The sequence below is a fragment of the Mercenaria mercenaria genome, chromosome 6 (assembly GCF_021730395.1).
Source record: "Mercenaria mercenaria strain notata chromosome 6, MADL_Memer_1, whole genome shotgun sequence".
Classification (NCBI taxonomy): Eukaryota; Metazoa; Mollusca; class Bivalvia; order Venerida; family Veneridae; genus Mercenaria; species Mercenaria mercenaria.
This window is the reverse complement of record NC_069366.1, coordinates 88,336,334-88,351,728: the sequence shown is the minus strand read 5'-3', so window position 1 is coordinate 88,351,728 and position 15,395 is coordinate 88,336,334. Positions and strand designations below refer to the sequence as shown.

At 36.0% G+C, this 15,395-nt stretch overlaps 1 protein-coding gene across 1 annotated transcript in view; it reads left to right on the top strand.

Moving 5' to 3' along the window:
- Nucleotides 1–15,395, top strand: part of LOC123548291 (E3 ubiquitin-protein ligase Su(dx)-like) — a 43,516-nt gene that overhangs the window by 12,457 nt on the left and 15,664 nt on the right. Inside the window, exons 6-16 of the mRNA XM_053546562.1 lie at nucleotides 2,720–2,890; nucleotides 3,320–3,419; nucleotides 4,242–4,337; nucleotides 5,470–5,714; nucleotides 6,238–6,322; nucleotides 6,802–6,930; nucleotides 7,319–7,472; nucleotides 9,336–9,424; nucleotides 11,679–11,838; nucleotides 12,907–13,040; nucleotides 15,180–15,320. Of these exons, the coding sequence (XP_053402537.1) occupies nucleotides 2,720–2,890; nucleotides 3,320–3,419; nucleotides 4,242–4,337; nucleotides 5,470–5,714; nucleotides 6,238–6,322; nucleotides 6,802–6,930; nucleotides 7,319–7,472; nucleotides 9,336–9,424; nucleotides 11,679–11,838; nucleotides 12,907–13,040; nucleotides 15,180–15,320 (1,504 nt within the window). The remainder of the gene's footprint in view (nucleotides 1–2,719; nucleotides 2,891–3,319; nucleotides 3,420–4,241; nucleotides 4,338–5,469; nucleotides 5,715–6,237; nucleotides 6,323–6,801; nucleotides 6,931–7,318; nucleotides 7,473–9,335; nucleotides 9,425–11,678; nucleotides 11,839–12,906; nucleotides 13,041–15,179; nucleotides 15,321–15,395) is intronic.

Here is a 15,395-nt window from a genome sequence, read left to right as displayed (position 1 = left end):
CATCCGTGCAGTCTGGTCAGGATCCATGTTGTTCGCTAACAGTTTCTCTAATTACAATAGTCTTTGAAAGCGAACTGCATGGATCCTGACCAGACTGCAAGGATGCGCAGGCTGATCTAGATCCATGCTGGTCGCAAACACACTATGTTGGTTTTCTCATGGCGCAGCTCATATGTATGTGTCAACAGATAGGACTCTTTAAAATCATTTGTGAATTGTGAAATCTTAAAGGGGACCTCTATGGTAAAGTGGTTACAGTTGCTAACTTTAGATAATTGTCCATCACCACTATGGGTTCGAATCCTCAGTTTGCACGTAAAATTCTTTAATGGGAGGAAGTTGTCTGGCTGGCTTACAGATGGTTGGTGCTTTTAACAAGGTGTCTGCCTATGCCTGAAATAATGCAAGAAGGGGCACCTGGGTCCTCCATTAAGTTGCCGTTTGACCTATAGTTAATTTTGCTGGTGTGATGTTAAACACAACAAACAAAAACAGTCTAAATTGATAACCATGTTTAAGTCTGGCATTTAATTTAAAACCATAAATTGATATTGTTAAAAGTGAATGTATATCTATTAAGTATAGCTAAAAAGCTATTATTTACACCAAGCTTGTATTCAGTGACTTGTGATTTAAATTCCTTTTCTGCAGATTTTGACTACTTCGGTAGTGTTTTGGTTTTTGCTATATATTATCAATGCAACCATTTGTTGAGGGGAGCATATTCCTAAGATTGTAATAGTTCATCCTACATCATACTTATCTATTCAACAAGTGCTAGAGACATGAAAAATTTAAATTCAGAAATGTTAGTCAGGAAACAAAGTTATGCTGCATTTGCCCGTTACTTAAGTATTAATTAAACTTTAAATGCCAATTAAGCTAACAGACTTTCAAGTTATACAGTGTACATGTATGTTGCATATGTATGTGGTCTTGTATAACTGGTGCTTTTACCCTCTAGATATTTTGTCTCATAATTTTACAAGTTTGGATTTCTCAACAACTAAGCTAAATGTAATATATTGCAAAAACATATTTTTATTTAATTATGTTTTTTTTATAGATACTGCATAAAGTTGGGTTAACTCAGTCATGCTGTTTTTCATTACTAAATGAAAGTGTCTGCTTAAGTTCAAAGACATTGACTAACTTGGTTCTAGAGGCATACTGCGTTAACTAGAGTCTGTTAATTTTGGATGCATGCCATTTAAGGCATTTATTTAATGTAAGTCAATACATGTGGCTTAATCAATATACAAAACCTACTTTGTAAATACAGCAAGTCAAAAAGTTATATCCTTTATTAATTAACAGAAAATTTCCATTGAAGTAATTGAGTTCATTTGGTTCCGTTTGTGTGTACCGGTAAATGCATTTTACTTTATGCTGTTGTTGAGAATTTTGATACCGTGAAATCATTTTATTTTGTTGTCATGAAATTTTGTGGTTTTTCCAAAAACAGGTACCGGTATTTCATGAGTATGCACATTTACAGATAAGCCATTATCAAGATAAATTGAATGGGAAGTTTCTTGTTTGTATTTAATTTCGCGGATAGACAAAAACCACAAAGTGCAGGAAAAGTGTTCCCAGTGAAATATCCAATGATATCAAAGTATTGATATAGTCATGATAGTTATCCTTTTAATATCTTATTCATTTGATATGTTCAGTAGATAGAAAATAATACATTACACCCAAACTTATAAACAAATATAATAATGGTAAAAAATGTATCCAAACATGATAGAAATATTGATTTATTGATTACAGTTTAATGTAATAATCTTTTATTTATTCAATCAAAGTGATTTTATTACTTGATATAATGTCTTCGGGGATTCATCTGCCTTATATATATATGCCATTGAAAGAGATATCTTATTGATGTTAGTTTAAAGGATTTTATTGTAAATGAGTGATAATTGTATTTTAGCAGTTTTCTTTCTACCATAAGTCCACCCATTTAGCTCAGTAGGGACAGTATAAGATAAACAGTCTGGAAGTCAGGAGTATGAATACCAGTACTACGATCCCTGGGCTTTGCAAAATGTTATCTGTAATCATTTAATAGACTGAAGACAGTATGTCTGAAGTGATTTGTACTCCACTTCATATTCTTGTGTGGGAGTTGTCAGGGTAAAAATGTTACAAGAACACTTGAGTACTGGTAGCTTTTAAGTGAATATGGTCAGATAAATTAATTGTTTTAGATAGAACTTTAAATCATAGGGCCCTCATTCTAGACTGTGTTTTTTCTCCACAGCTATTTTACATTTCCAGCTAAAAATTTTAGTAAAACGTGTGTGTACATATTTACATTTAAAACCCAAGGCAGTTTGCTTTCTGTGCTTTTTTCTTCTCAAATGCAACATAGTTAATGAAAGATACCAAATTTTGAAATTTCCCTTTATTCTCCTTCCACTTCACAGTGACACAAAAGTCAGATTCTTTTAGGTTCAGGTTGTACTCCCATTAAGTGGAGGGAGGGCCCTGTCTGGAAAACAGAAAAGAAAAAGAATGTAATTAATATACAGCTAATATCACATTCTCCATATGTGGTTGTTAAGGGGCCTCCTTGGCTGAGTGGTTTAGGTCGCTGACTTCAAATCACTTGCACCTGGTCGATGTGGGTTCGAGCCTCACTCGGGGCTTTGAATTCTTCATGTGAGGAAGCCACCCAGCTTCAATGAGAAGTTGTTTGTGTTTTATACAGGTCAAGTTCCAGGATCAACAAGTGGGCAGAGCAGTGGCCGTAGCAGGCAGTCACGTAATGGTGCCGCAGGAAGAGTCCCTCCTGCCCGACCTGCTCCTCCGGCTCCTGCAGCAGCAGCCGGGAACGCAGCAAGTGGTACAAGTGCACCACCACCACCTCCACCTCCAGCTGGTGAGAAGTTTTTTGTTGTTTTATTAAGAATGCTACAACAGATGGATATTCAGTTGGGGAAGATGATAAAATATACCAAATTTGGCATTCTTTAAGTTGCTCATCTTTGTTCAGTGTTAACTTTTAGTTTAATGTTTTACTTCCTTTCTACACACAATAATATTCTCAGATTTCTGTAAATGATAGTTAAGCGTTTTACATTTAAAAGTTATGAGAAAGATGTATGCCAGTATGAAATTGCTGGCACTAACATGTGTTTAATTGATATATGACAGTACTGCATATCCACATATGCAGACCAATGTTATTGGTGCCTGCCAGTTGTCTCATTTTGGCCGTTAGTGTTTGGAATCTGTCTTTGTAGGAGGTATTTACTCCTTACAGATGCTGTTTATTGTAGATTTCATACTATTTGTTTTCTCATTTCAGCTGGGGATGGGACTGCACCTCCACCACCAGCTAATGCCCCTAGTGATAGCTCAACCACAAACTCTGATACAGCCAACAACAATGAACCTCTTCCTGCTGGGTAAGTATTACAACAGTCATGTTTATAACGTATAACGGGTTATTTTTACTGCTGTAAAAGTTTACGGATTTGGGGTAAAAACACAGGATTTTATTTCATATGATTTTAGAATTTACGAAATCATAAGATCTACCAGTGTACTTGACTTTATGTGGCAAATTCATACGAGGCCAATATTTATGAATCTGATTTGGTCGTAAAAAAGAGTAAAAATTTGCAGCAGGTAAAAAATACCTGTTATACGGTATCAGATTTTAGACAATGTTAATGTTTAATAGTGTTGAAAAGTCGGTGAATGACATAGCATCATTGTCTGGCTATCATCTTTGCAAGATTGGCTAGCATACATGAATTACTGGCACTGGTGGGAACAGGCTAGCATCAAAGAATAACAGGGTGGCATCTGTGAATGACTAACTTCAGTGTATGACTGGCTAGCATCAGAGATTGACTTGCACAGGCTAGAATCTTTGAATAACAAGGTAGTATCCGTGAATTGCTGGTTAGCATTGTTAAAATATTTGGCTTATATTGATGAATGACTGGCTTGCAGTGGTGCCCACAGGCTAGTATCTTTGAATGATAGGCAAGCACAGTTTGAATGACTTGCTAGCTTCAGTGAATGCCTAACAAGCATCTTTGAATGTCTGTCTAATTGTAAGTCTGTGACTGGCGAGGATCTTTGTATGACTGTATCGTTTCAATGAATGATTGTCTACCTTCAGTAAGTGAGTGTCTAGCATCTGTGAATGGGTGTCTAGCTTGATTGACTGATATTGTATAATTAGTAGCCTTTACATGTGTACATATTTTATACTGCAGTTGGGAGATGAGGACAGATCCACATGGCCGTCCGTATTATGTTGATCATAATACCCGAACTACTACCTGGGAACGACCCCAACCGCTACCTCCAGGGTAAGTTTTGTTTCATAGTTCAATGTTAGGTCTAGATTTGTTCGAAATGCACAAGTATCCCAGGTGCAAGATAGAAAATTACAGTATATGCCTGCATCTTCAGCATTGATTGTAAAAAAAAAAAGTAATCTGTTTCTTTTTTGGACCTTTCTTGATCAGTTTTACTTCATCTAAGAGCAGGATATTTAATAGCCTGTTAAATTGCAGTTGCATCACATCAGCTTAACAACAAAAAGTATTGTCCCTGAAGGCTTTGAAAGTTTAACATATGTCAATATTAAATCCTTGTTTTATTTTGAAATATATTATATACCAGTATATATGTCATGTCTTGAAAGAAAATTCTTCTTAATTGATACATGCACGTTTCATTATTTCTTCATCAAAGTAGTTATGTTTCAGTTTAGTACATAACTTGGAGCTGTATATGAATTTATTGAAGTAAATGTCTAAACTCTAATATTAAATTTCCTACATTTGAGTATGTGTCTGCCTGTTAAATGAATACAATTAAACCTGTATTAGGCACTAAGCCAATGGAGCATCGCAACCTGATGCTTAAGACAGGCGGCTGCTTAAGACAGGTTAATGCTCAGTACAAGTTGAAATTAGAACAAGGCAAGTGTGGTTGAAATTTGCCTGTACGTTATAAGAACACCTATAGTTGAAAGGTAGTTAAAAGTAATTGAATTCAGCTGCCTCGAAGCCTAGTGGTAGAGCGTCCGCTTCGAGTGTGGGAGGTCGTGGGTTTGATCCCTGGCTGCGTCATACCAAAGACGTGAAAAATGGTACCAGTAGCTCCATTGCTTGGCGCTCAGCATTAAAAGGGAGAAACTGGCCTCTTCTGTCATACCCTTGTGGCGATGGATTCCATCAGGAATGAGGTGTCAAGAGTGATTAATATAAGTTGTAGAACTTCCTTCACAATCAACCTAAGATAAATTATGTATAAACTAAAAGTAATTGATAATTACATGCAATAAATGCAAAGTAATTTGTATTAAATGACCATTGCAACTAATTAAAACTGTGCTTAGTGAAACTTTTCCTTTCAGTTACTTAAAAGAATGTAATTTATTGTAATCTACTGCAGTTACATTCATAATTACCCCTGCTCTGTTCTTTATTTCAGCTGGGAAAGACGTGTTGATGGCCGTGGCCGTGTATACTATGTGGACCATAACACACGCACAACAACATGGCAAAGACCGAGCGTAGATTTTGTACAGAATGTGCAGAACTGGCAACAGAACTGGAACAACACACGCACACAAGCATATGAACAGCTACAAAATAGAACGCTGTTTAACTCCACTATGATGCAGTCGGGGACAACCACTCAGGATGATTCTCTAGGGGCTCTTCCCGAGGGATGGGGTAAGCTAAATTTGAACTCCTGCTATGCTGGAAAATATATATATTTTAGATTGGGCTGTTAGCATTTATTGCTCTCTTAATCAGCAACATTTACAAGGTCCAAAAAATCCATAAAGGTGGCTGACCTCAAATTACTTGCCACTTGTTGCTGTATGTTAAAAACTTTGGATGTAGAATTCTTTCATGTGAGGAAGTCATTCAGTCACCCAACATGCATATTGAAGGTAGGTGGTGCTACCCAAATGCCCACTTAGCCTGAAATAAATTCAAGAGGGGCATCTGGAGAGTCTGCATATAACAAAATTGTAATTGTGTCGGTATCATGGTAGGCCCAACAAAAGAAAAGTGATACTAAAACATAAGTCACTACTGCTTAAAATCATTTAGGAGTGGTATTTAAAGGGTAGCTTACTGGGTACTTCTTTTATAACATGCAACAGTTTTCTTGTTTATGCCTGTAAAATGGAAACAGGCACTTTAGTATTCCAAGGAAGTAACAGTGTGTCCATTATTTCCTTTGTAGAAAAAAGAGCAGACGCCAATGGGCGTGTATATTTTGTCAATCATAAAAACAGAACAACACAATGGGAGGATCCAAGAACGCAAGGGTAAGTGATAGTTCTCTTGCTAATTGTTTGTTTTTGAGTTTATCTTTAATAACAAGATTGAGTAATATTTTAAGAGCAATTGGCTGATTCAAAATAATAACAAAATTTATGTAGAATTATCTCAAGTATGACTTACCTTGTACACAAATTTAGATTCTTAGCAAAACAATAAAGCCTTTTTGCTATGACAGTGGAAAGTAAAAGTGACATGACATATACTGTATCTTCACTTAGTTTAAAATTTGGTCAGGTTGTGTTAGCTGGTGTGTCTAGTTCCTTTGTCTGCTGTTGTGGTTAGAGAGCAGTTGAACTTTCCTTGAGTAAAAGTAACATACATGTAGCTGGAAGAGCTTCAGATGTGTCTGAATAAGCTAAAGATTTCTTTGCCTTATTGCTAGAATTGTTATATCTTCAACTTTCACCGTTGAAATAAATTTTTGTAAACTACACCTAATGGAATTATGTAACTTTATATATAGAACTATACAAGAGGATCCATTACCAGAAGGTTGGGAAATGCGATACACAGCAGAGGGTGTTAGATATTTTGTTGATCACAACACAAAAACTACCACATTCCAAGATCCCAGAGGTGGTCCTTCTAAAGGGTATGTAATCTTGTTAATTATCCCCTAGTAACAGAAATAATCCTACTGTGAATATCTTGAGATGTCCACGATGCTAAATTATTTTAAAAGATGTTTTATTACCAGTGACAAAAGTTTATCCTTTCTGTTAAATCCTCTGAAACTGTAAAGTGGCGCTAAACCCCAAACAGTCTTTTTGGTAACAGATGAAGTGAAAATGCTGCGAAATGCTGGAAGAGAAAGGCATACTGCGGACTTACTTCCTGGGGACTGCATTTCATGGGTTTCAAACTTTACAAGATAGAATACTGTTAAAATTAAATGGGAGACTTCTTACTGTATGAGTCTGTACTTAAGTAACTATTCTCTATTGAACTAAATGAAAATATGTGTTGTATGTATATTGCAGCCCCAAGGGAGCATATGGTGTGCCTATCCAGTATGAACGTAGTTTCCGATGGAAACTGGGTCAGTTCCGCTACCTGTGTCAATCCAATGCCTTACCAGGTCATGTTAAAGTCACTGTTTCCAGAGATAACCTTTTTGAAGATTCCTTTGCTCAGGTAGGTTTTTATTATGCTCCCGGCATCTACTGATGCTGGAGGCATATAGTGATTGTCCTGTCTGTCTGTTCGTCCGAGCTCACATTTGCATACTTAGGTGGCTATAGGAACAATAGGTAACTGTACTTTGATGTCATTCATTCCGTAAGGCTTTTATGTGGCTATTTTTCTCTTACGTGGCTAAAAGAACAATAGAGAGAACAAAAGAGTAGCCACATAAGTATCCATATGTAGGAACGTTCGTCCGTACGAGGTTAACCAAATGGGACCGTTTCGTCTAGCATCAATACCCCTTACTAGAATGACTTGATACTAATGCAAATGTAACCTGTGACCATTCCTCATCTTCAGACATCACTTGACCTCAGTTTAACCTTGACCTTGACCTCATTTTGGACTTAGGTTGCTTTATATGGGCCATCTCTTGGTTAACCAAATGGGACCGTTTCATCTAGCATCAATATCGCTTACAAGAATGAATTGATACTAATACAGATGTAACCTGTAACCATTCCTCATCTTCAAACATCACCTGACCTCAGTTTGACCTTGACCTTGATCTCATTTTGGACTTAGGTTGCTTTATATGGGCCATCTCTTGGTTAACCAAATGGGACCGTTTCGTCTAGCATCAATACAGCTTACAAGAATGAATTGATACTAATACAGATGTAACCTGTGACCATTCCTCATCTTCAAACATCACCTGACCTCAGTTTGACCTTGACCTTGATCTCATTTTGGACTTAGGTTGCTTTATATGGGCCATCTCTTGGTTAACCAAATGGGACCATTTCGTCTAGCATCAATATCGCTTACAAGAATGAATTGATACTAATACAGATGTAACCTATGACCATTCCTCATCTTCAAACGTCACCTGACCTCAGTTTGACCTTGACCTCGTTTTGGACTTAGGTTGCTTGGTTAACCAAATGGGACCGTTTCGTCTAGCATCAATACCGCTTACAAGAATGAATTGATACTAATACAGATGTAACCTGTGACCATTTCTCATCTTCAAACATCACCTGACCTCAGTTTGTCTTTGACCTTGACCTCATTTGGACTTAGGTTGCTTATACGGGCCATCTCTTGGTTAACCAAATGGGACCGTTTCGTCTAGCATCAATACAGCTTACAAGAATGAATTGATACTAATACAGATGTAACCTGTGACCATTCCTCATCTTCAAACATCACCTGACCTCAGTTTGACTTGACCTTGTTTTGGACTTAGGTTGCTTTGTATCGACAAGGATGCCACCAGGGGCATCAAGCGTTTATTGAACGCAGCTCCTTGTTAAGAAACTAGTATTTATGTGATGCAAAAAGAGGTCTTGGTAGCCAAGTGGCTACACAAGCTGAGTACAAACTAGTAGCCTCCTGTCCTATGTTCGAGTCTCTTTAAGGTGTTTACATTTGTTTCATATGAGGATGCTATCACACTTGCTTAAAGGAGATGTTGGTATTGCTACAGAAGTACCTGCTGTAGCTAGAACAAGTGTCCACAAGGGCACCAAGTGTAATCCTCAAAATTGGCTTTCCTGTCTTTGCTATATGACTTTTAAAAGTACTGCCAGCAGTAGCGTATGTATTTTTCACTACTGTAGCAGTTCTGTAACAGTAAATACATTTCTCTAGAGCAACATTGTCTGTTCAGCAAGCACAGTGTGGTTGCTTTTGAGTATTTTTAAATTTTGGCTTGGTGTCAAAGCAGGATTTCGAATGAGAGGGGTTTTCATAATAAATCACAGTGTTTGGAACCCTGTTTTTGATGTAGAAGGTTTGATGAGACTTAACCAAGCCAAAAAGGTAGTCTTTCTCTTTCCACATTTTGAAAATATTTATTTATCATTACAGATAATGCGGTTACAACCATTTGATTTACGAAGAAGATTGTATATTATTTTCAAAGGAGAAGAAGGTCTTGATTACGGAGGAGTAGCTAGGTAGAGTTTCTAACAAAAGTTTTTAATTCAGCATTGCAATTAAAAATATATATTAATTTATGGATGATGTATTCAAGCATTTGACTTGAAATGATTTGTTTGTAGTTGTGTTTGTAAAATTTCATTTAAAAAAGCAGAAGATACTTACGAAATGATATATTACTATAAAGATCTTTACAACCTGTCTGCTTAGCTCAATAGGGAGAGCGCAGATCTATGGATCACGGGGACTAGAGTTCAGTCCCTGGGTGGGGCCTACATTCTCCCTGATGATTTGATAAAAGACATTGTGTCTGAAATCATTAATCCTCCACCTCTGATTCATGTGGGGAAGTTGGCATTTACTTGGGGAGAACAGGTGTGTACTGGTACAGAATCCATGAACACTGGTTATATTATTAGATTAACTGCGTGCCGTAACGTAACTGAAATATTGTTGAAAAAAATGGTGTTAAACCCAAAACAAACAAACAAAATTAAGATCTTTTTTGATCGGATCATATCTCCCTGGCTGAGTTGTGAAGGCATCTATTTTCTCTGAAATGCTCTAGAGTGTTGGTTAGAGCCTCAACAGAGGTTTATGTTGGGCTGTCCAGGGCCAAATTGTTAAGGTCACGTGCTATGAATCACTTGACCCACACCTGTGGGTTTAAAACTTTGCTTAGGATGTGGAATTCTTTTGTGTGAGGAAGCTCTCCAGTTGGCTTGTGGTAGGTCTGGTTTTACCTAGGTTCCCACCTGTGTCTGAAATAATGCTGAGGGGCCTCTGCTCCAAAGTGTTCCTTTACCAGGAAAAGCTGGAAAGTTGCAATACAGTTGATTTGACGTTAAACCCAGCAAAAAAAAAAACTGAAAAAGAGGTTTATTTCAGCCATGTAGCTAACTGTGCATAGTATCCTTTCCGTGCTTGAAGTTAAGACCAGATGGGCACCTAGGCTGTTCCTGAACATTTTAATTTAAACGAAAAATCTTAATGATAAAACATCATCTTTCTGCATGCTAAGAATAAAAAAACCACTCATTACAACAAGTAATTTAGGTCAGATTTTAAATAAATTGAAGAACAACATTCATAATATTTATTTAGTTAGGGATGGGAGCGAATACTGAACTCAATATTCGAATATTCGGTTTGCCATATTCGAATATATTCGAATATTCGGATTGTTTTAATGGAAGCTTTAAATTGTTATAAAATGATTGGCATATACACAATATATTCCCATGTTTAAAACGTGAATCGTTGTACGTAATAAAAAATGTTGTTTCGGGTAACACGACACTGCCGACCCTAGCGTTTTATCTCACGAGTCTGTCAGTATAATCATGAACATATTTAACTAATTCAGTGTTTTAGCTTCAAAATGATACAAAAAGCATTCAAATTGATTGTAATTTTGACCGTTGCAACTTTTTCTAAAAATAGCAGGTTGTCCAATTTAAGCACGTGTCGCGCTGTTGTATTACTGCCGCCATTTTGAAAATGTTTAATCGGCGTGTAAAAAGCCGATAAACTTAACAAAGGCAGACCTCCTCCAACATGATCTTATGCATCAATCATGTTATTTCTTTATTTTATTATAAACTGTTTCAAAATTTATTTCAATTAATTCGATTGCCCCAGTGCTGTGGATGATAACACCCATTCTGAGGATGGTCTGAAATGTCGTACAAAATATTGTAAAAGATCGCCAGTATCTACAAGTTTGGTATTGTTTTCGAAAAACAATAATTCTTAAATTTGTTACATAAAACAGGCGCCAATAAAAATGAACAAAAGAAAAAAGGCATCACATTTACACCTGTTGCAAACTGTTGATCCGTAACGATGACCCCTGCCAATTATGCATTGCATTTTTCTTGTTAATTGGACAATTTTTGACATGCATCACATATATGCCTGTTGCAAATTGTTAATCCGTAACGGTGGCCCCTGCCAATTATGCATTGCAATTTTTTTGTTAATTGGCCATCTTTTGATACGCGATAAACAAACACGACAGAACAAACGGTTTTATTCTGCAGAATTAGCATGCTTATATTGCCCAAAATCAACGATACTTATTTTGAAAAAACAAAACAAAAAAACTATACACTAATTTATGAATATTTGAATTTGATTTCCATATTCAAATATTCAGCTGATTTTCGAATATTCGTTCCCATCCCTATATTTAATGCAGTCATTATTTGAGGAACAGTTATTCCTTGAAGAATTTTGATATTTTTTAAAAAGTATCCTTGTTTATTTCAGAGAATGGTTTTTCCACCTGTCCCATGATGTTTTGAACCCAATGTATTGTCTGTTTGAATATGCAAGCAACAGTAATTATAGTCTACAGATTAACGCCGCCTCCAGTGTCAATCCTGACCATCTGGTCTACTTCAGATTTATTGGCAGATTTATTGCCATGGTAACTACTATATGTTGATATATTTTGTGATACAGGCATTATTTGTTGAAGATTTTAATTTGTTTAAAGTTTACAAGATACAAAAGTATAATTTATCCAATGGATACGCTGTTTACTGAATAGCTTTATTTGAAATATCAGTGGCATGATTATTAAACAGTTTGTTTCTGTTGATTGCAAGTACAATTATAGGTATTTTTATACATACAGCTGAAATCAAAACCACTGTAAAGGATACCACTGATTCTTGAGGTTAAAGTTTGAGCTCTGAGTGAAACAATGTGGACTTAAATTTAGTATTCAACAAGATGGAGTGATAGAAATAATTTCTATCATTCCATCTTGTCAAATTTGTGGTCATATGGTAAATGTCTCTATCAGTCACTTGAACTTAACATAGCTGCGCGCATAGAAGTCTTTCATTGTAGGAAGCTATCCAGCTGAGTTATGGAAGATAGTTGGTTCTACCCACTACCTAGGTGCCAGCCAGAACTTGGAATAATGCCAGGAAGGGCATCTGGAATATTCCTCCATCATCAGAGTTGGAATGTCTATGACTTATTATTGTGTCGATATGTCATTTGAACCTAACCAAAAATATGCAATAATCTCACAGCTAGGCTTGTAGAAATCAGTCATTGTAAGAAATCATCCAGCTGGCTTGTAGCGATTATATACAAGTGCCCACCAATGTCTGAAATGATACTTGGAGCGGCATCTTCCAATTACCATTTAAAGTTAGAAAGTGCCAGTTTGCCAAACATTGTGTTTGTGTGAAAACCAGCAAATTTTTGATGGATTTCGTCAAGGATGTACTTAAAAAGCCTTGGTAACCCGTTAGAATCAAAATAATATATCATTTAGCGATTTGCTTTCGAATCAAATCATTGTTTGAAGTTCAGATGCATATTATTATATCACTCGACTGTGACCTCGTGATATAATTCCTTCGCATCTGAACTCCAAACAATGATTTTATTCAACTACAAATCACAAAATGAGATATATTATTTCTTAATTTACAAATCGTATTGAATATCAACATGGTGTATTTTTTCTCATTTTCAGGCATTGTACCATGGGAAATTTATTGACAGTGGTTTTACCTTGCCATTCTATAAAAGAATGTTGAACAAGAAGTTAATATTGAAGGATCTGGAATCCATTGATACAGAATTTCATAACTCCTTAAACTGGATCAAGTAAGTAAAAAGTGTTCAATAAAGTCCAGGAACGTCAGAACCTCTCTCGACAAAAAGTCTTGTTTTCAGGAGTCCAGTTTCCAGTTTTCCTTTTTCACTCGGACCTATTATATAAAGAAGTTTATATAATAGGTCTGCTCCATGAAAAAAGAATTCAGTGTATGATATTTATTGCATTGAATATATGAAAAAAAGGAAAAATTGCCTTTTTAAGTTGTATATTTGCCAGTCTTTAGTTGTATGTTTTTATTGTATCAGATGTTGTGTATATTTAAATGACAGGAATTAAGTCTGAAAGTATTAATTTCACAGGGTTGCTACTTACCTTGAAAAGTCAGGGAAAAATGATTTTTAGCTCGACTATTCGAAGAATAAGTAGAGCTATCCTACTCACCACGCGTCGGCGTCGGTGTCGGCGTCGGCGTCACACCTTGGGTTAAGTTGGGTTAAGCACATAACTCCATCAAGGATTTGGGCTGAATTATGGCCCTTTTTGACTTAGAAATCTGGGTTAATATTTCGTACCAGTTCATATTTTGACAGTCTTTTGAGATAAAGCTTTGAATTTTTCAACACCTGTTTACCATCACCATGTCCAGTTATAGGCAAGAGTACATAACTCCATCAAGGATTTTGGCTGAATTATGGCCCCTTTTGTCTTAGAAATCATGGTTAAGTTTTTCGAACCAGTTCATATTTTGACAAAGTCTTTTGAGATAAAGCTTTGAAACTTTCAATAATTGTTTACCATCACCATGTCCAGTTATAGGCAAGAGTACATAACTCATCAAGGATTTTGGCTGAATTATGGCCCTTTTTGACTTAGAAATCTGGGTTAATATTTCGTACCAGTTCATATTTTGACAAAGTCTTTTGAGATAAAGCTTTGAAACTTTCAACACCTGTTTACCATCACCATGTCCAGTTATAGGCAAGAGTACATAACTCCATCAAGGATTTTGGCTGAATTATGGCCCATTTTGACTTAGAAATCTTTTGTTAAGTTTTTCGTACCAGTTCATATTTTTTATAAAGTGTTTGACATATGGCTTTGAAACTTTTATCACTTGTTTAGTATAATAGTCTCTATCTGTAGGAAAGAGAACATAACTCTGTCATCTATTTTGGCTGAATTATGGTCCTTTTTGGATTTTGAAATTGGTTCTGTTTTCATACAAGTCCATGTTTTGTCAAAACTATTTGACATATGGCCTTTAAACTTTGAACACTTGTTTATCATTATGATTTCCATCTGTAGGCAAGAGTACATAACTATTTTGACTGAATTATGGCCCTTTTTGGACTTTGAAATTGGCTCATATATTGCCATTTAGTGCAAGACTTATCGAAATCAAAGTAATACAGGAACATTGTTTGTCTAATCTATTTATTCCTTTTGTCTGAATATCCGTGGAAATATTTTGACCCCATTCTTCAATCAATTCTTCGAATAGTCGAGTGCGCTGTCATCAGACAGCTCTTGTTTTTCAAGGTCAGGGAATTGTCAGGGAAATCTTGATAATGGTCAGGGAAAAATGAAATTCTGGGTTGCTGTTTTAAATGTTCAGTGGCTATGGCAGTCTTTAAGCAGTATTTTTAAGTATTTACAAACATACTTTGGTGTAATTGTGTATAAACATGATTTAAATGTGTTTGAATCAATTTCATTTTTATGTTAACTTTGGAATTTAGAAGACTGAAAGGCTTTGTAACTGTTTCCTGGATTGGATAGGGTGAATTGGACGGCTTTAGGGGAGGAGGAGGCCGAAAAAATATGGTGGTATTGGTCAGTGAAAAGTATGGTTTAGTCGGGGAAAAGTCCGGGAAGAGTCAGGGAATTTCATTTTCTCAACTAAGTGGCAACCCTGTTTCAGTCACATCACTTCATTTAGTAGACATGCTTTGAAGTAGCATTTACGTACCTAGCTGAATTCTTGCAATTTGAATTTGCGATATTGGGGTATTTTGAGGGCTTCTGTAGTTCACTTTATTTTTCCAGTTTTCAAGCTGAATTGAATTTCTGTTAAAAATGGCATAAAATCCTGCTTGTACAAACAGCTACAATTTTAGTTAAATCTGTCCCTGTTAGAGTGATTTATTGGATATTTACTAAATTTGCCAAACTGTTTACTTTTACAGAGATAATGACATTGAGGAATGTGGTTTAGAGTTGACATTTTCCGCAGACTTTGAAGTTCTTGGAAAGATAAGTCAGCATGAGTTGAAAGAAGGAGGAGCTGATGTAGCAGTCACAAATGAAAACAAAGAGGAATATATCAAGTAAGAAATTAAAAATATTCAGTGTCCATTTTCCACTAAAATATCTTATCTTTAGATATGTACTTTAGGGGACAT